Source organism: Telmatherina bonti (assembly GCF_933228915.1).
Source record: "Telmatherina bonti genome assembly, chromosome: 12".
Lineage (NCBI taxonomy): Eukaryota > Metazoa > Chordata > Actinopteri > Atheriniformes > Telmatherinidae > Telmatherina > Telmatherina bonti.
This window is the reverse complement of record NC_136610.1, coordinates 30,201,150-30,220,146: the sequence shown is the minus strand read 5'-3', so window position 1 is coordinate 30,220,146 and position 18,997 is coordinate 30,201,150. Positions and strand designations below refer to the sequence as shown.

Sequence of the window (18,997 nt, the reverse complement as noted above, 5' to 3'; positions counted from 1 at the left end):
GACACTTAATTTTCCAGACAACACAAAAGATTCATAACAAATATAGAGGTTTTATTTACAAGTAGAGCTTCCAGACTGTCTTTTACAAAACCGCATTTATTAGCGAAAGAACATTTGGGAGGAAAACTAACTCACCAACTTGAATTCTGGGCAAGGTCATGATAAAATATACTTCCTTACTTTAGTGACATGACATGTAACTAAAACTTCCTCAGAAATCTATCGCACTTCCTTTGAGCATTGGACAATCTTTTTTTCTGAAGAAAAAGCCTCTTAAAAGTCCATCGAGCTATGAGCCAGGTAGTCTTTTCGTCCGATGTTGGTGACCTGCTTGGTTTGCATGGCCTCTAGCTTAGGACAGTCTGTAATACGATGGCCGAGACCACCACAGAAAGTACAGCCCCTCTCTCCTGTGAAAACACACAAAGTACAAATGTCATACAAGGCTTGCAAACACTCGACTTCTGGATATGTAGATACGTCACAGAACAAAGTGAATAACTCCAGAGAGTCCATCACAAACATGCAGATTGGGTATTGTACTTACCTCCGATGTCCAGCATGGTCTCATCTCCTGTCTGTAGTACTTGGAGGACTGGAGGAACTTTCTGCTTGGCTTCAACTAGCAGAGCTTTCAGATCCATTAACACTGACTCATCTATTAGGAGACAAAACACACACACATCTCCTGTTGGCTTATTGTAATTAAGCTCAAACAAGTCAGTAAATTTTACTACAGTAAGTTCTTGTGTTCTCTAAATTGTGTAGCACTTCATAACTTTCTACAAACACTGTGTCATATGTTGGTATGAAATACATTTTGTACATCTTGTACCCTCCTACTTCTCATGACCTTTCTCAGGCTTCTATAACTACTGTGTGATGCTTTCGTACTTGCGTTTGCCATTTCTTCTACCATTGCATCACAAAATATAAATGTTTTCATTTTCTCAACCTGACCACAAAGTAGACACAAGAGTCTGACTGATAAATGATAACATCATTTTTAAACTGTTGTTTTCTCACCACAGCCTTTGTTGATAAATGTTGTGGCAATACCAGTCTTGCCAGATCGGCCAGTTCTTCCAATTCTGTGGACTGAGACAACATTTCAACAGAAATTAATAAGACAACTAATGACTTTATATTGTAAGAAGACAGAAGTGTTCATATTTCACACACACACACACACACACACACACACACACACACACACACACACACACACACACACACACACACACACACACACACACACACACCATAGTTTTCTATCTCTTCGGGCATGTCATAGTTCACTACATGCTGTATAGCTGGGAAATCCAATCCCTTGGAGGCAACATCTGTGGCTACTAACACATCCTTCTTTCCTTCTTTGAATGCTTCTATGGCTTTAGTTCTTTCCTCTTGATCTAAAAAAAACAAAACAAAACAACATTATCATGTATCAGACAGTTTTGCTGCATGTAAACTTGTGACACTTGCAGGTAGTGTGGCATCTGGTGGTAATGATGAGAAACTACATGAAACCTGAAGAATAAAACTCTGAAATAGTCCCTTTAAACATTGCTGTCCTCTGCATGTATTATGTGCTGATAACTTTGGATTACAGTTATCAGAATGGAGTCCTGCATACCTTTTCCTCCGTGTATGGCCACTGCCTCCACACCCTTAAGCAGCAGATATTCGTGGATGGCGTCTACATCAGCCTTCTTCTCAGCAAATATCAGCACCTGTCATAGAAAGCAGGGACTTGAGGTCAGATTTTATTTTATGCATTTCATGTGTACAAGTGTTATAGTATGAGGTGGCACTCACTGGAGGTGGTGTTTTCTGGAGACACTCCAGGAGGTAGACCATCTTTGCTTCCTCTTTAACGTATTCCACTTCCTGCACACACAATAAAACGATTTAGTTCATGAATTTAGCTTGAGTGTGTGCAAATTTGATTTGTTTTAAAAAGAAGTTCAGTGAAAGCCAAACATACTTGGATGACATCCAAGCTGGCAGCTCCAGCCCTGCCCACGTTAATAGTGACTGGTTTGACCAGAGCACTCTTTGCAAAGTTCTGGATCTTCTTGGGCATAGTAGCACTGAAAAGCAAAGTTTGTCGTTGTCCCTACAGAAGAAAAAAACAAGAAAAAAATAGCAGTTCAGGACACAGTTTTCATTACCAGAATCCTTATTGTATCCTGTTACCTTCATGACGCAAGTACTAATCCCTTTGACTGAGGACAAAGAGGGCGATTTGGATACTGTGGTTCTTATTTTGACTTATTTAGTGTTTTATTGTGATGGACTGTATGAACGCACTGCAAAAACTGAAATCTAAGTAAGCTTAAAAATCTTGAATTGAGTACACATATGCTTATTTTTTTTAAAGGTAAGATCATTCTTAGTTTTTATTCCAGAGAATTCCTCTTGTTTTAAGGGTATTTTTACTTTTTTGGGAAGTCTTGACAAGTCAAATTTTCTTGTTCTGTTGGCAGATGATTTATCTTATTTTAAGCAACATTTACCTAATTTTTGTATATTTTTTTCTTGTTTTTTAAGGCTGAGGTTTTGCAGTGTGGAGTGTGTTATGTCAACATGTTTTAATGTTTTTATGGTGTCTGCAGCACTGTCTCCTCTGCAAATGAAGTTCCTAACAGATAAATAAAGTGAATTAGATTTGATTTGAACGCAATCATAGATTGTAAGGAAGTAGCTGGAAGTGAATACTTGGGCCATGTACTGAAGTTCTTTCTGCCTATGCATCGATTCAGTGTGAAAAAACACCAAAACAAAAAACAAAACAATGCAGGGGAAACTACACCAACAGTGAAATAATTACTGAAAGTTAATCTCACCTTAAAATAAGAGAAGATGGTTCTGATGTCTTCTTCAAATCCCATGTCAATCATCCTGTCTGCCTCGTCCAGAGCCAGGTAGCGGCAAATGTCAAGACTGACCATCTTCTTCTGCAGCAGGTCCATCAGTCTTCCAGGGGTGGCAACCATCATGTGGACGCCACTGTCATCAAACAGGCAAACAGAGAAAAATAAACAAAATATGTTCTGAAAACTCAAACCTTTTAGAACAGTTTTATCAATAAATCAGTTCTCGAACAGTAAAGTCGTTTATTTTTCTAACACAATACGACAGTAGATTTCCTTTTAGCTTACTTTGTTCCCTTTTTAATGCAGCAGAATCAAGATGTTTTTTCTTCTGCCAGCTAAACATGAAATTGTGGCTAAAATCCAGACTTTTTTCTCCCCCAGAGCACATTATTAGTCTTACTTACTGTTTCACTACCTCCATCTGCTCCTTGACAGACATTCCTCCGATGCAGAGGGCAGTGCGCAGCTGAGGAGCTCCTTCCTCCTCCAGCAGCTTGCAGTAATACTCTATGATGCCATGTGTTTGCCTTGCCAACTCTCTCTGGAATTGAAAAGAAGGGGTAATAATATCACACATGCTTTAAAGAGCTGTGGGTATAAGCTGCATTACATTTCTTCAAGCTAATGGCATTATATAGGGATTAAAATGGACATTTCCAGTTTCATAACAGTTTGGAGAAAATGCTACAGGGACAAATATTTTCTCTCTTTTTTTTATGTGCATCTAGCCAAGCAAGCCAAATCGGGTATAACTAGATATTTATAACTCCATGTAAGAGATGTTGCCCTCAGCCTCAAACACACTCACAACGGGGACAGATTAGATCTTACAAAAACATATTAGTGTCTCAGTTAGTCTGGAAAGAACCCATGTATACATTATAGAGTGTCAGACTTTGAAACAGAACTAAATGAACAAAACATTAAAAGTAGCATTGGCTTGGGTTTTATAACACAGTAGCAAAGTTCCAGACTGCTTGAATCATCATCAGTTCAAAGACTAAAGCAGAAAAAAAAAACACTGACCAAACATAATGTAAAAAGTTCTACTGAGTCTGTGATTTCTTTGTCTGTCCTGGGCTACATTGTAAACAAGGTGCTGCAATGAGGACCAATGTCTGCAGGAACAAATGGGCCCCCATAAAAGTATCGGATTACAATCATTTACACTGCCATTTAATTCTACACCAATAAAAACATAATTATGAGTGTCAGTTTAAATTTTTGGGAAAAGTTATGAGCTCAACAAGCAGGGGTCGACAAACAACAACAGGCAAAATTTATCACCGCTCCGGTGAAACTCAACACACGGGATGCGACAAACAGCAGCAACGGCAGCAGTGTCGCGCATCGCACGCTCAGATCGCTTGTCTCCAAGAAAAGGGATTGATTATGATACTGGAGGGAGTTTCACTGCAGAAGGTGACAGATAAAGCATGAAGAATGACGAGTCGCAGGATTTTGCTTGAACTGACAGAAATCTTGCTGTTAACTCTACTTCACAAAAGAAAAAACAACAAAACAACCACGATCCTATTTTAAAAACAGTGAAACATCCTGGTGAGTATCATCATGTGATGTCAGATTTTGAGGCCGATCCAGAATAATTCACCTTTGAAACCCTCACTGATTAGTTGCAGAGCCCTGCGACAGCAACAAAAATGGGACATTTTTCAACTTTCTTGTGTCGCGTTGCGGGTATATGTGAACGAGGGCAAAAATTTCACATGCACAAATGTCGTCTGTCACTTGGTTGGTGGAGGAGGGCAGTGATTGTAGTGACGTCGCCCCTTGTGTGTCGAGCCCATTGCACTGTGAAAATTTAGTCAGACATGAGGATCCTAATAAAACTGACTAAGATGCTTATTGTATCTGTCACAACTATCAGAACTAATCATCTTCCTGAATCATCAGAGCGTTTTGTTATAACATGACAAAAACGCCATATTTCCATCAATATTTCCACCTCACTTGCACCGGGTGCACCTTCCTTCTCTTGCCATGGTTTGACAGCACCAACTACATGTGTAGCATGTCTTACTGAAGGACAGATGATGAGTCCATATGGTCCCTCTCTCTTGAAGAAAGGCAGCCTTTTCTCCTGCTCCAAGGCGAACATGATGATCGGCAGAGTGAAGACCAAAGTCTTTCCGGACCCGGTGAAGGCGATGCCAATCATGTCTCGACCTGACAGTCTACACACAAATACTGTAAGCTCCCAAACAGACTTAACAAGTTCGATTTAGTTCCCATATGCTGCACTTACACTGTGGGGATTCCTTGAATCTGGATTGGTGTTGGGTGCACAATTCCCTTCTTTTTCAAACCTTTCAAAATTGCTGCAAACACAGTAAAATATGCATGTTTTTATATATAAATACATATATTTCTAGAAATCTGAAGGCTTTTTTAAGAAAGTCAATGTGATATCAAGGCTGTGGTTTTTACCTGGGGGAAACTTCATCTCCCTGAAGCTTTTGATGGGAGCAGGGATGCCATCTCCATCCACCAGGATGTGGAATTTCTTCCTGACGCGTTCATGTCTGGTGTCCGGCATATTCAAGATGTAGCGGGGTGCCTTCCAGCTACAAAGAAGACTCATGTTAGATTATTACTACATGGAAATAAATTAATCAAATAGATTTTATGGAATTTAACTGATGAAGGGTTTACCTTGTTTTTATGGGATCATCATATATGATACCTTTGGCCATTTCCTTCACAGACATCAGCGCTGATAGATGAGAATTAAAAATGGGCTCAATTAGTTTTGCCATCTTCACATTTAGACGTCCGATTAATAATTCAGCATGACTTCACAAGGACTTGACAGAATTACTTTACCTCTGCCTTCAGCAACACTTTCTAGAATCTTTTCCTCCTCTTTCAGCTGCTTCTCTTTGGCAGACTCCTTACGAGCTGGAAGCACAATCATGAAGCCACATTGACACAATGAAGAATCCATAATATGGAGTTAAAAGAAGATAATAACATTATTGTGATACACAGTGGGTCTGGTTTGAACTGTTGGTACACACCTTCAGCTTTTTCTTTGAGGTGCTGATGCTGATCAAGGAGGCTAACGTTGGAGCGTGGGCCCAGACCTTCGTCCTCATCCCTCTGCTCCTCCCCGCTGTCTTTCTGCTCCTCATCCACTGCCTTTCCTCGCAGTCGTAACATCTTCTGCAGCTGTGAAGAATGTGCGCAATGTTGCTTTAAATTTTCATAAAAGCTTAAGAAGTGATGTCAATAGACTTTACTGATAATCTCCCATATTAAGCATGCACTAGTAACTAACTCTGACTCCAACACTTTGATCTGGTTCAGATTTCTGGTCCATATAGTTGTTTTTGCAAGTTAACATGAATGATTGTTAAAAAATGTCTCTGTGGTTTAACGCAAGTGAATAAGGCAGCAAAACTATGTGGATTAGTCACATCTAGTCAGAACTAATGATCTGCTGGATAAACTGACTACTGGTCTAGATACTAAATTAGTGGACTGGACGGTCTAGAGCTGGGCTGCTCAGCTCCGGTTCATGAGGGACACAATCCAGCAGGTTCTTCATGTTTCCCTGTTCCAACCCACCTGACTCGAACTAATCACTCATTGTGCAGAACTTCATTGGCTGTTAGATGCATTTCATGGAAGCCAGATGAGATACATCAAAAACCTGCAGGACAGTGGCCCTCGAGGACTGGTCTAGAGTCTAGACCCCTGGTCTAGAGTCTCCGGCTCTGGTCCCAGAGGGCGGAATTCTGTAGGTTTTATATAATATAAAATACCCCTTTCAAATGAACGGGCTCTTCTCAACAGCTTGTTGCAAAGTTCTCCCTGACTGGTGTGCTGCAACAGGAAACATCCCAAACTTACAGGACAGCAGCCCTTCAGGACCAACTGGACTCCCATGGTCCTTTAGCTTCCTATTTCTAAAGTGCTAAGCCAAACAAAGAACAGTAACTTACCATTTGCTGCTTTCTTATTTTCACCGGGACATACGGAACATAATCATCATCCTCTGATCCTTCTGAGCCAGACTGCCCATCCTCTCCATAGGATCGCTGTGGAAAATAAAATCATAGTTGTCATTGTTTTATTCCTATACAGCAAGGCTGGAAGCAAACAGTAAACCAGAATGACTTTAGGACAAATCAAGTATTAAAAAAGACACTTAAAATTGTAAAAAGACCACAACATGAGCATAGTACCTTTTTGTTATGAATGTGATTGATGTTTCATATAAAAGATGAATGTTGACATTCATTTCATGGCGTGCATTAATGTACAGTCCTGATCAAAATCTTAAGACCAGTTGAAAAATGGCTAGAATGTACCTTTTGCATATTTGGATCTCAATGAGATTTTAAGTAGAGCTACAATATGCAATGTGCCCACTAGCCTCCTGGAAACACTTGCATCAAGAATGCCCAGACAAATTTTTGAAGTGATCAACAAGAATGGTGGAGCAACTCGTTACTGAGTCCAACTGAGAAACATTTTTGTTCCGGTTTGGAGAGTTTTTTTTGCTATTTTTTGAGGTATGGTCTTGAACTTTTGATCAGCTGAAAAACAGCCTATTTCAGTTTAATTGTTGTTTTCAATAAATTACTTTTTCCAAAGTGCTTTTTGTCACACTGGCCCTTCTTGCTTTTGCATATTGTAGCTCTACTTAAAATCTCATTGAGATCCAAATATGCAAAAGGTACATTTTATCAATTTTTCAACTGGTCTTAAGATATTGATCAGGACTGTATATCTGAAGCCTTTCTTAACCCCTGAGAATTACTACTGAACCCTTATTTAAAAAAGGTTTACTAGGCAAACCACTAATTTAGGCTGGAAACTAACACACACACTGTACAGCCCTTTGAATAGGCTTGTTTAACATTGTATGTGTGTCAAAGTCAAGTTTTATGAAACCACATTGCTAGAAATTACTTGCTAGATTTACAGAGTAGCAACCTGAACACAACAAGGAAATATTACAAGCACATCATTCAGCAGTTACCATCCAGTCATGCCAAGAAGCAAAGATCAAAGCGACTTTGAAAGATTAATTATTGAGGAAGACATGCTCTAACAGTTGTGAATTCAACAGGAAAAGAAACTGCTGTGACACCTGCAATAAGACCTATGAAAGGGGCTTCAGGGAACGTATTAAAAAAATGTTGACAGTGCTTATCTGATTGTGGTGGTGTTTCTATATTCTTTCTCTAATTTATACATATTTCAAAAAAAGAAAAAAAAAATCACACATATATATCTGCTCCTACAAAGAGTCAAGTAAAGAAGGTTTCATTCAAGTAAAAAACTAAATCACGTCATCCTGATTAGGCTTTAAAATGAGGCAAATACAACTGGATGACTCTTAGTTGTTTTATATCTTTTCACATGGTTGAGGAATTCTGGTCTATTTTACACCTTTAGTTTAGTTTATTTAGGTTTGCAGGCATTTATTTCTTCACAGCTCTCAGAAAGTCCACCCTACAACATTTAAATCAGACTGAGGTCTGGACTTGGGCAAGGCCAATCCATCACTATGGTACTGTTTTAGATTAAATTACTCTGTAGTAGATTTGCTGATTTCCTTTGGATTATTATCATGTTGTATGGCTGAACTCTAGCTAAACTTGGACACAATAATACTTTGTCACACAGAGTTTATCACAGATTAAATGACTGCAATGAGTAAACACACTTCCACCACTGTGTTTTACAGTTCTAATGTTTGCACTGATATAGTGCATTTGATTTTCACCAAGTGTGCTGCTGTGTAGTATATAAGCCAGATATATTCACCTAGTCTTGTCTGTCTTAAATGTCAGTGTTTCAGAGGTTTTATGGTTTGTACAACAAAACCTAACAAATATAAACTGTGTCACTGTCTTTTTAAAGAATGTTGACTTCTCCTTAACACAAGCCATAGTTGTAGTCTTCTCTTTTTAAGCAGTACTGCCATGAATTTTAACATATAACATGGTAAGTTGTCTAACTCAAGATTGTGTAGTGCATTTTTTTTAGATTTGAATGGATTATCTGAGCATTACACAGTGGCCATTCCCACTCCTGCAAAATGGCAACTTGTCTTGAATTTTTTCCACTTGAAAATAATTTTATTCACCTTACAATAAAAGTGGCATGGAAATGTTTTCCCCTGCTTATGAATAGAAATGACTGCCCTTCTAAAATCATTGCATATGCTTTGTTGTTTTTTGTTTACAAGCAAACTTTAATTCTGAAAATCAGCTAAAGAAACAAACAACACCTTAATGATTTAATAAGAAAAATGTGGAAACTACTGAGCCTCCTGATTCCTATGGATACAGTCAAAGTAAACTTGGATAATATTAAAGCTAATTTTTCAAAAAGTAGGAACTATGTAAAAACTGTATAAAAACAGGCTGCATTGATTTTCAAATGCTGTAGATCCATATTTTGTTCACAATAGAAAAAAAAAAGGATCTTAGATATTGTAACCAAGACATTTGCACCAGAAAAATATGATCATAGTGAATTTAATTGTAGCAATACATCCCAACAAAGTTAAAACATGGCAATGACATGTGACAGAGCATAAAAAGAGCATTTTTCAGAGATAGAGGCTCTCAGATGTAAAGGTGGGCAAATTTTCACTAATCTGCAGCAAAATCTGTCTAAAAATAGTTAAACATGTTCCAAAGATGTTTTTGTAAAATTGTGAAGAATTTGAAGATGCCACCATCTATCATATAAACTATCATGTAAATTTTGAGAAGTCATTACAGATCTCTACACTCATGGGAAAAGGCCAAAGGTTAAAGCTGAATACTTGTAGGTATTGAGCCCTCTGCTGGCACTACATTTAAAACAGACATGATTCTCTACTGTAAATCACTGACTCAGGAGAACTTCCAGAAATCTGTGTCTGTGAACACAGTTCACCATGCAATCCTAAGTTTTTCCCATGCTGATGAATGACAATGACCTAAACTCAACTATGCAAAAAAGAAACCGTTTATAAGCATGGTCCAGAGATGCTTCCATCGTCTCAGGGGCTCTATACCTTAAAATCAGTTGTCATCAGACCAGCTCTGTGGTCTTTACAGTGATGGATAGGTTGGATAATAGACTTTAAAGGTTCTTTTGTCAATCTATAGTTCTGAATGGTTTAGGATTAAAATACATCAGTGACTTCTTTACCCAGTATGAACCCACCAGGCCTCCCCAGGTCATCTAGATCAAGGATCCCCAATCCTGGTCCTCGAGGACCAGTGTCCTGCATGTTTTTCAAATGTCCATGCTGCAACACACCTGATTCAAATCAATGTGTATTTAGCAGACATGTGCAGAGTTTGTCTGAGTCTGGTGTGTTCCAGCAGGAACATTTGGAAAACCAGCGGGACACCGGTCCTTGACGACCAGGGTTGGGGATCCCTGATCTAGATCATCTACATTCAGCTTCTATGCACCACATGTCTGGAACAACTTCCCAAAAAAATCAGCTGATCTACTCAGTTTATTTAAATCTGTTGTCCTTTGTTTCATTTGAATAAAGTTTTTAACTTACAATTCTGCTGTTGCTTTTACACTTGAATATTAAAAATTGGTAATATTTTTATCCATTATTCGTTTTTATTCTTTTATTTGTAATGTTGTTGCGTGATGTTTTATTGTATCTGTAAAGTACATAACACTCACAACGTCACTACTGCGTATTTACTACGAATATAGTTGGACTGCGTGACTTATCCCACTGTCTATATAAACACAGGTAACAGAGAACAAAAGACTGGCCCAGTTACTTAATCGCTTTGTTAGGTATGTTTTATTAGCCTGCTGAATATGCTCTGAAGAGCCTCTGAAGAGATTTGATATTAAAGCTAAATTGTCACAAGCTAAGCTAACAATTGCTAGCTCCGATGTTATAGCGACATCAGGCGCTTAACTTACCTTTTTGGGTCGATTTTCGGTATCCATTCTTTTAAAAAAAAATGATATAACGTTTTATCTGTGCTTTAACCTATAGTTATATATCAAATAATAGGCACGCGAGTCAATAAATATATCAACTCCGCATGTTTAACGCAACATAGTAAGCTTTAAGACCGTACGGCACGCTGGAGGAGTCAACCCGTACGCATTCGCGTCTTCTACACGACTACGACACAAGTTGGCGCTGGAGAAAATAGTATACTTAGAAAGCACACACACCACACTTTATTTTTTGTCAAACGGCATGTTTTTAATCTTTCTGAACGAAAGATTTTCACAGTATCAAAAGTGAATTAAAAAAAGAAACAAGCCAACATACACTTGGCTATTATTGGTATAGTATAAATCTACATTCGAAACATTAAGATATTCTTCTCTAATGGAGTATAACCTGGAAAGCATCAGAGATGTTATATTTAAAAAAAAACCTCAGCACATATTTAAAAAGAAAGAAAAAATCCATCTTCATCAAAGCCATCAGCTAAAATATTGATACTGGTGTAAAACCTAAGGCTTGTGTCCAGAAGTGTTCCTTTGTAATAATTGTCATCAAAAGATCAAGACTGGGGCTCTAGGCAGGTTTAGCTCAGGAAGAGGGTGCCACCACGATCACAGTACAAGTAAAAGATCAGCATGGTTGAAAATTAAGCTCGCTCGCGCGCGCACGCACGCACACACAAACACACACACACACACACACACACACACACACACACACAATCCTTTAAAACGTATGACAAAGGCTTGAATGAGCCAAAAAAAAAAAAAAAATCCACTCATTATGTACAAGCATTTGAACGAAGTGTCAAACAAAGATGTCCTGTTTTCATTGTCATAACATTGTAGAATGGCTAAAATGTGCTGCCATGTTGGGGTTGAACTTCGTGGTAAAAAGGACTTCTACAGATCTGTGCATTAGATATCACTCCGATAGATAACAGTTCATAACTAACACCAGAGGTGGACGGACACTGTAGCAACACACACATTGAACTTTTCCCAGTATAGTCCTGGGAGGGGGAGTTTTGCATCATGCATGCATCGTTTGCACAAGTAATTGATTGGTTTTTATTTTTAAGTTGCCAAACGAAAAATTAAATTAATGATTATATTAGTGTTGCTGACATATTAACGGTTAAAACATTCATGCTTTGTTTTCTTTTCATCACAAGACAGGTTTAGCAAGCAGATCAAGTGTTTGTCATATAATTGATTCCTAAGCTGTTTGCTGATCCCAATTAAAATTTGAGGACAAGTATTCCTATTTAAAACCAATCAAGAGGGCACCGCAGCCTCTTTTTCAGTTAAATCAGATCAACCTGCCAACTTTGATGCTCTCTTGAGAAGTGTAATAAAAGGTCAGAATGTTGTCTTGTGTTGTTCTTTTTTTTTCTTTTACAGCAGTACAGTATAAGACAAATATCCATCAAGACTAGTGTGTGGGGTTGGACTGTAGAAATGTAAAATGTAAAGGATAATAAGCACCAAATTGAACTGAGATTCAGCAGCTTAACAACGTTAAAATGTCTCAGATTTGTGATAAAAACCTTTTATTTCATATAAGGTAATTGTTTACATACTACATATTTAAACACATGGATGCAATTGATTCAACACTTCTCCATTTTTGCATCTCATTCAGTGAACATTGCAGTAATAGCAAAGGGTAGAGTTGGCCTTGAGAATATTCCTTGGCCTGTAAGCCGAAATTCATGTCTCAGTCTTCTGAATGAGTATGAATTTGAACCAGAGTCCCTTGGCTTTGTAAGGAGGAAAAAACTGGGAATGAGATAAGGCCTCAGGCCAAACAGGGCTCTACTGAAAGAGTTTGTGGTGTGAAGAGTTTATTTTTTTGTCTCTCCTGGAACTCATCCAACTTATTGAGCTGCATTTGAAGGAACCTTTTTGAGGCTGAAGTTGGACCAGTTCACCGCTACCTTCTGTCGAGTTTGCTTAGCAGAATCTAGACAAAACCTAAAAGAAACAAAGACACAAACAAAAGAAGGAAAAAGAAAAAAAAACTGTTTTAGTGCAGTAAGTAAACATTACAGTTTAGCTGAAATAGTTTTCAAACGTCCTGCGTTGGGCTTACCTTTTGAAGTATTCAACTTCTCGATCAATCTCATCCATTTCTGTTGGATCCACGTCTTTAGGCAGAAATACATCATCTAAGAAATTAAAATAAAGGTTCAAAATTAGATGGAAAAATTAAAAAGACAAATGAAGAGAGTTATAAATATATTTCATACCAATAGCACTGCCTGACTTTTCACCCTTGTTCTTGTTCTTCTTATTTTTCCCCTTGGATTGCTGCTGTTGAGGCCCATTAGCTTGAATGGTGGGGTGAGCTTTACCCTCCGATTCCTGCTCAGACCGACCTCCCCGTGTCTCTGTGTCAGCTTTCCCCTTTTGTCCACCCAAGGGCCCTCCATTTGCACCATTTGTTGTATGTTTGGATGGCCTTCCCTCCTCAGCTTTCTTAAGCCCATTTCTCTGGTTGTCTGCAGAATGCTGAGGCTGTTTGCTCCCAGATTTTGAGCCATTAGATGTAATTTCTTTAGTTTCAGTGGCTTTCAGTGCTTCATTACCAGAGGCAGCTTTGGTTGGTTTATTAGATGTTTGCTCCAATACAGATTGCTCCTGTCTCTGCTGCTGCTTTTTATTCTTCTTTGACTTTGCACCATTATTCCCAGTCACTGCATTCTTCAGATCAGAGGTGTCTTCCTTTGATTTAGCCGTTGCTTGGGCTGGCACCTGTGGCAAACTGTCAGATCCAGTAGAAGTGCATCTTTCTGGGGAGCGAACTCTTATGAGTTTTGAGAGACTGGTAGTCGTGTGCAACCGCTGGATGTCCTTTGAAGCAGCACTTACCCCTGATGAAGAGGCGGTCGTGGTGGTGTTAGGGGATGAGGGAATATTTGTGTCCTCCCATCCATTAACCAGGTCCAAGTGGCTCTTAAAGGTTCCCAGTGAAAGTGGAGAAAGATCCAGGTCTATCTGCTGCAAGTCAGAGGAACCATTAAGATGGGACAGTAAATGGTTTCCCTCCAATGTGGCTGCCTTCTTTGGGAAGTCATTGACATCTAGATTGAGGTCATACATGCTAAATGAGGCCCGTATTGAGTCTTTGATGGTGTTCTTTATTTCTTCTAGTCGACTTGTGAGAAAACTGTTGACCCGTTCAAATTCCAGTTGAGGCCAGTCGAGCAGTCGACTAGCTTCTGGACCATCGGGGATGGGCTCGTCAACAGGCTCAGATGGATTGGAGTGGGGGTCACTGCCTGCAGCACCCATGTTGCCCTGTTGAGCTTTTTCCTACAACAGACATGGCACACAGATATGAAGATGTAGCAGCTACACAAAGACTATGCAATGCTAGAGTTAACATAAAGCATAGAAATAAAGTTAGATTAATCATAATTGTTCCAATTTATTTTAGCTAACTCTTCATATTGTGGTTTTCATTTGACTTTAAGTCTATCTCTTCTACACATAGAACTCCTTGTCTGCCACCAAGGGACTGACAGGAATCAAGGCAGACATCTAATCCAGTGTTATCGATTACAATTTTCAACCACTGGTCTGGCTCAAATCTTACCTGAATTTTTGCCAGTGTAAAGCTTTTTTATGTGACAAGATGAAAAAGAAACAAAATCTGCTAATATCCGATGCTATACTCTAAAGGTAAAGTGTTTTATCAACACTCAGAGCATAATCAATTAATCACGGTGGACTATACAGAAACACGTTTCTTCTTACTCTAACTCCTCAGAGGCTCCAAAACTTAGAGTAATAACTAACAAGAGATTGATTAATTTTATTTTTATTGGTAGTTTTTAAACCACGTATTTAAGGCCGATTAAAGCAGGGGTTTAATCGGTCCCCGAGGGCCGCTGTCCTGCTGGTCTTCGATGAATTGCTTTTCCAACACAACTGGCTTCCATTAAATGGATCCAACAGCCAATGAAGTTCTGCACAATAAGTGATTAGTTTGAGTCAGGTGTGTTGGAACAGGGATACGTTGAAAATCTGCAGGGTTGTGGTCCTCATGGTCTGGAGCTGGGCACCCCTAGATTAAAGTTTATTCACTATTTTGATGGGATTAGTTTTACCCGAAGACAACATGTAATAAATAAATGACCTCCCTACATTTGTTTTTTCTTTGGTGCATTCGCACAGGCTAACCAAAGTTTGAGAATTAGCCAAAATGTTCAGATATGTGTGATTATATAAATTGTGTTTGGATTTTCATCTATCGAGTTGAGTGGTTGGTACAAAAAGAAGTCTTGCCCAGTAGGCCACAAACAGTAACATATTCTCACTGGACATTGCAAAGAATGCAGTGATCCACCATTTGTACCCTACGTTGCTCCTTTTCAGTCTCTTTTTTTGCTTTGTTTTGGGTTAAATCTGTCAAAACCCTTCAATGCAGCCTCCATTTTTTGCTAAAATAGAAAAAAAAATGTGTCCAGGAAACAAATACTACCAAATTACAGGCATGTCTATATGCACTGGATTAGAATTATCAAACAACCTTCAGAAAAATATAGTCAGTAATTTGCAAGGGAATTATTATTTCACAAATTACATGGCAGAGTCGCACAGGATTAACATCACAGACAATCTTCGCAATTATTTCAAATTGCATGTGGTCCTTAGGTTAAACTATTGCCATCTGAATAGGGCTCTACTGTGCAGCTGTTGTCTGTAGTTCAATCAAAATTAGTGAACAAGCCTGAATATTTCAGAGTAATCTGTGTGTGTTTTCAAGCACTATAAACTAAATAAAAGACAAATATGAAATTATTCACCACAGTTTCTAAAATTCACCCACCTTCTTCTTTTGTTTGTGTCGAGCCCTTTTGGCAGCCTTGGCACTGTTGACAGGTTTGGGCTCAGAACTGTTTATGAAGTCTAGTAGCTCATCCACGTCCCTGTTGTCAATGGCACCAGCCGCCGTCAGTTCTGAATCTTGGCGCTGAGGCAGCTCCTCTTTACGTCGGGTTAGACGTGAACGAAGCTTCTCCCGGATCTCAGCGTAGTTTCGGCTGGTTGGTGCTGCTGGAGGCTACAACAAAATGAATAGGAAACGTTTGTTATCGTGTTAATGCTAAATGATTTCACTGCAAATTCAAAAGGAAGCTAAAACAAAAAGTACCGCATTGTGGCCAAAGAACTCGCAGTAGCAGCAGTCGCAGTACTTCCCATCCTTTTGGTTGGTGGAAGAAGAGGCGCAGGAACTCCTCTCAGAGCTGCTGTCTTCGTCTTCTCCCTCCTCCAGCTCTGACGAAGGGTGGCACAATGTCCCATTCGTGACTTTGTGCCCTTTACATGCTTGATCCCTACAAAAGAGAAGAGACAGAAATTAATTTCAGTATGCGCCTGTTCTCTAAATATAACAGTAATATTTTCATGTTAAAAGAAAAGTAATGGCAAGACATCAATACTAACCTGCAAGCCCCAGCTGTCAAATGACCAACATTGGAGTTGGCCACTGTTCCTGGACTGTGCCCATTGCAGGAGTGGTTACAGCCCATGAGAGACGTGCCCAGTTTGCTGTGCTGCGTGTTCACAGCGGGAATGTGGGAGTTTTTACATTGGCTGGGTTTATGGACAGATGTTGGACTATCTGGACTTGGAGAGCTAAGTTTGGCTGTTGGGCTTTGGAGATTTGGTACCAGTGGTGAAAAGGGAGCATGGGCTGCCACACCAGTGCCACATGGGGAGGTTATATGGCTATGCTGGCCAGAGTTCGGCTTTGGGGGCAGGAGTGAGGAATGCTGGGAAGAAAGGCCGGTGGGACTGTTGGGGGGTACTGACAAGTCTGTGTGTTGATGGTGGTCATTTGGATGGAAGGCTTCACCTGGACAGTAAATAACATAAACAGAAATTAGTTCTAGGTCATCGCTATTAAATATCCTTTTTAATAAACTCTGACATGTTCAGCCAGTGCAGGTCCTTTTTATAGGTTCTACAAACAGACCTTTACATATTAATTCCACTTGGACACCATGTAAGGGGTATTCCTGCATATATGGCGCCAAGCAAAAGTACTAAAAAGTTGTCAATGAGAATGTGTTTGATCTAATTCTGCCAGTAACCTTCAGAAGAATTAATTAGTTAATTTACCACATATCATTTTTATCTCCCTTCAATTATGCACTAAGGTATAGTCTCAAAGCTAATAGATAAACAAAAAACCTTCCATCAATATTAGACACAGTCACATCACAAAACAGGCTATGCTTGGTCATATAGTAGTTCCCATGCGAAGAGCATGTTATGTGCAGAAAAATGTGTTAAAACTGTGTTATACAGAGTTACCTCTCAGAATAAATCACCTAGTTTTCAGAAAAAAAATCTAGCAGTAAAATAGGATTAAAACAAATAGGTACATTTAAAAAAAAACAACTTATACCTGGAATGACCCAGTTATTAAAAGGGTTAATACCTTTGCCAAAGTGCCGTAATTATCAGTTTACTTTGACTGGGAGTAATCAGACAAACAAACAACTGCAAAATGACATTCATCTAAAAGGTACGAGAGTCTTGAATGGCAAAATTGCTCTTAGTAGCTGTACTTGCAGAATTTTGACATAATAATGGAAATGTATTACTTGCAGATATTTTGACATAATAATGGAAATTTATTAAAAGTTCTGGGTTTGATGAATAACATATTTAAAATTATGCTACTAGGTCCAATGCAAACAAATCACCTGGTGGAGTTGGTCGGCGGCACATGGTCTTGAAGTGCTTGGGGGTGGTCTTACAAAGGTCTGCTGAGGTAGACAGGGAGTTTCCAGTAGAAGAGCCACTGGAATTCTGGGATGATGGGTGACTGTAAGGACACACTTTGGGCCCTGATGTTTTAGCAGATTTTCCAGGCGCTTCATGAAGTCCTCTTTTCTCATAACAGGTTGATCCTGCTGTTACACCTGCAGAAGAAAGCATAATATATTATTTGAAGGATTTGAAGTAACATGACAATAACCAGACTTTCAACAGTTAGTCTCGATAGACTAAAAGATCTTCACATTCTAATTACCATTTTGTTTAGTTATTAAAATGTCAATTTGAAATACTTTCAGTTTTGAGTCTCAAGGGACTTTTTGTGATTTTCTAAACTTGTTTCCTTCTGTCTGGAGCCAAATTTTATGTTATATAATTCCATGAAGAATTTGTTAGTCATGTCAGGGCTGTCAAAAGTCTGTCCTTAAGGGCTGCTTTCTTACAAGTTTCTGATGTTTCCCTGTTCCAACACACCTGACTGGATCCAGCAGCCTATCAAGTTCTACACAATGACTGATTTGAGTCAGGAGTGTTGGAGTAGGGAAACACGGAAAGCCTGTGGGACTGGCACCCTTGAAGACTGGAGCTGGTCACTCCTGATTTCAATGTTACATGTTAAATATTTCATTATTGGGACTTCTTTTGGAGATAAATCAAGTACTGTTTTTTTTTTTTTTTGCTTTATTAATTAACCCTCAACTGCAATAATTTTAACACTTGATTAACACAGACTTCTCTCATACATTCATTTAATAAATGAGGACCAATGTGAAGACAGCTTAAAGTCTAATCTAGTGGCACTTCAATTTTGATTTATACAACAGAGAATATTTTAATCAGGTTTTTCTAAAGATAGGATAAGGCAGACCAAAAATTGTGCCAATTTGACATCCCTGGTAACCATGGTGATGTACTTGTAAAAAATAGTCTTCAAAGTCCGTTTTGACATGTTTTCTTCTTTTTACTCGGCTTTCCAGTGGTGCATATGAGCGTACTGAGTAATATACACATTTATTTGTGAAATGACTTCATGTCCCATGGACAGTTCATCTGATACCAACAAGTTAGCTTAAACCTCCCACTCTATTCATATATTTGATCAACCAGAGACACATGCACAACTACATAACAGGTAAACTCAGAAATTTGAGGAAAGCCAAGAAATGGGGAGAAACCAGACAAAAGTAAAACTGTGGTAGCCGCCTGCCATGCTTCATACACTGTCAACAACTGAAGCACACCAACATATTCCACTTTCATTTTCTGCTAAATGACAACAAAATGAAATAGCTCTGCCGCACACCTGTATTACTGTCCGACAAGCACTCCAAGGACAGTAATAAACAACAGACTGA

At 38.9% G+C, this 18,997-nt stretch overlaps 2 protein-coding genes across 3 annotated transcripts in view; both read right to left on the bottom strand.

Moving 5' to 3' along the window:
- Positions 1 to 63: 63 nt before the first annotated feature.
- Positions 64 to 10,978, bottom strand: ddx41 (DEAD (Asp-Glu-Ala-Asp) box polypeptide 41). Its single transcript, XM_079249751.1, has 17 exons — positions 10,809 to 10,978; positions 6,845 to 6,940; positions 5,918 to 6,068; positions 5,724 to 5,798; positions 5,553 to 5,613; positions 5,328 to 5,464; positions 5,146 to 5,218; positions 4,921 to 5,074; positions 3,284 to 3,420; positions 2,850 to 3,012; positions 1,988 to 2,119; positions 1,819 to 1,890; positions 1,637 to 1,733; positions 1,263 to 1,412; positions 1,027 to 1,098; positions 548 to 658; positions 64 to 410 (listed from the first exon to the last, which is right to left on the bottom strand). The coding sequence occupies exons 1-17, from the start codon at positions 10,833 to 10,835 to the stop codon at positions 274 to 276; spliced, it is 1,845 nt and encodes a 614-aa protein (XP_079105877.1). The 5' UTR covers positions 10,836 to 10,978; the 3' UTR covers positions 64 to 273.
- A 1,211-nt stretch (positions 10,979 to 12,189) lies between these two features.
- The window catches only part of fam193b (family with sequence similarity 193 member B), an 11,471-nt gene continuing 4,663 nt past the window's right edge, over positions 12,190 to 18,997 (bottom strand). For both annotated transcript variants that reach the window (XM_079250485.1, XM_079250486.1), the window contains exons 4-10: positions 17,570 to 17,788; positions 16,302 to 16,713; positions 16,009 to 16,192; positions 15,685 to 15,918; positions 13,100 to 14,165; positions 12,943 to 13,018; positions 12,190 to 12,824 (exon numbers count right to left, since the gene is read on the bottom strand). In XM_079250485.1, the coding sequence (XP_079106611.1) occupies positions 12,728 to 12,824; positions 12,943 to 13,018; positions 13,100 to 14,165; positions 15,685 to 15,918; positions 16,009 to 16,192; positions 16,302 to 16,713; positions 17,570 to 17,788 (2,288 nt within the window). In that variant the 3' untranslated portion in view covers positions 12,190 to 12,727. The remainder of the gene's footprint in view (positions 12,825 to 12,942; positions 13,019 to 13,099; positions 14,166 to 15,684; positions 15,919 to 16,008; positions 16,193 to 16,301; positions 16,714 to 17,569; positions 17,789 to 18,997) is intronic.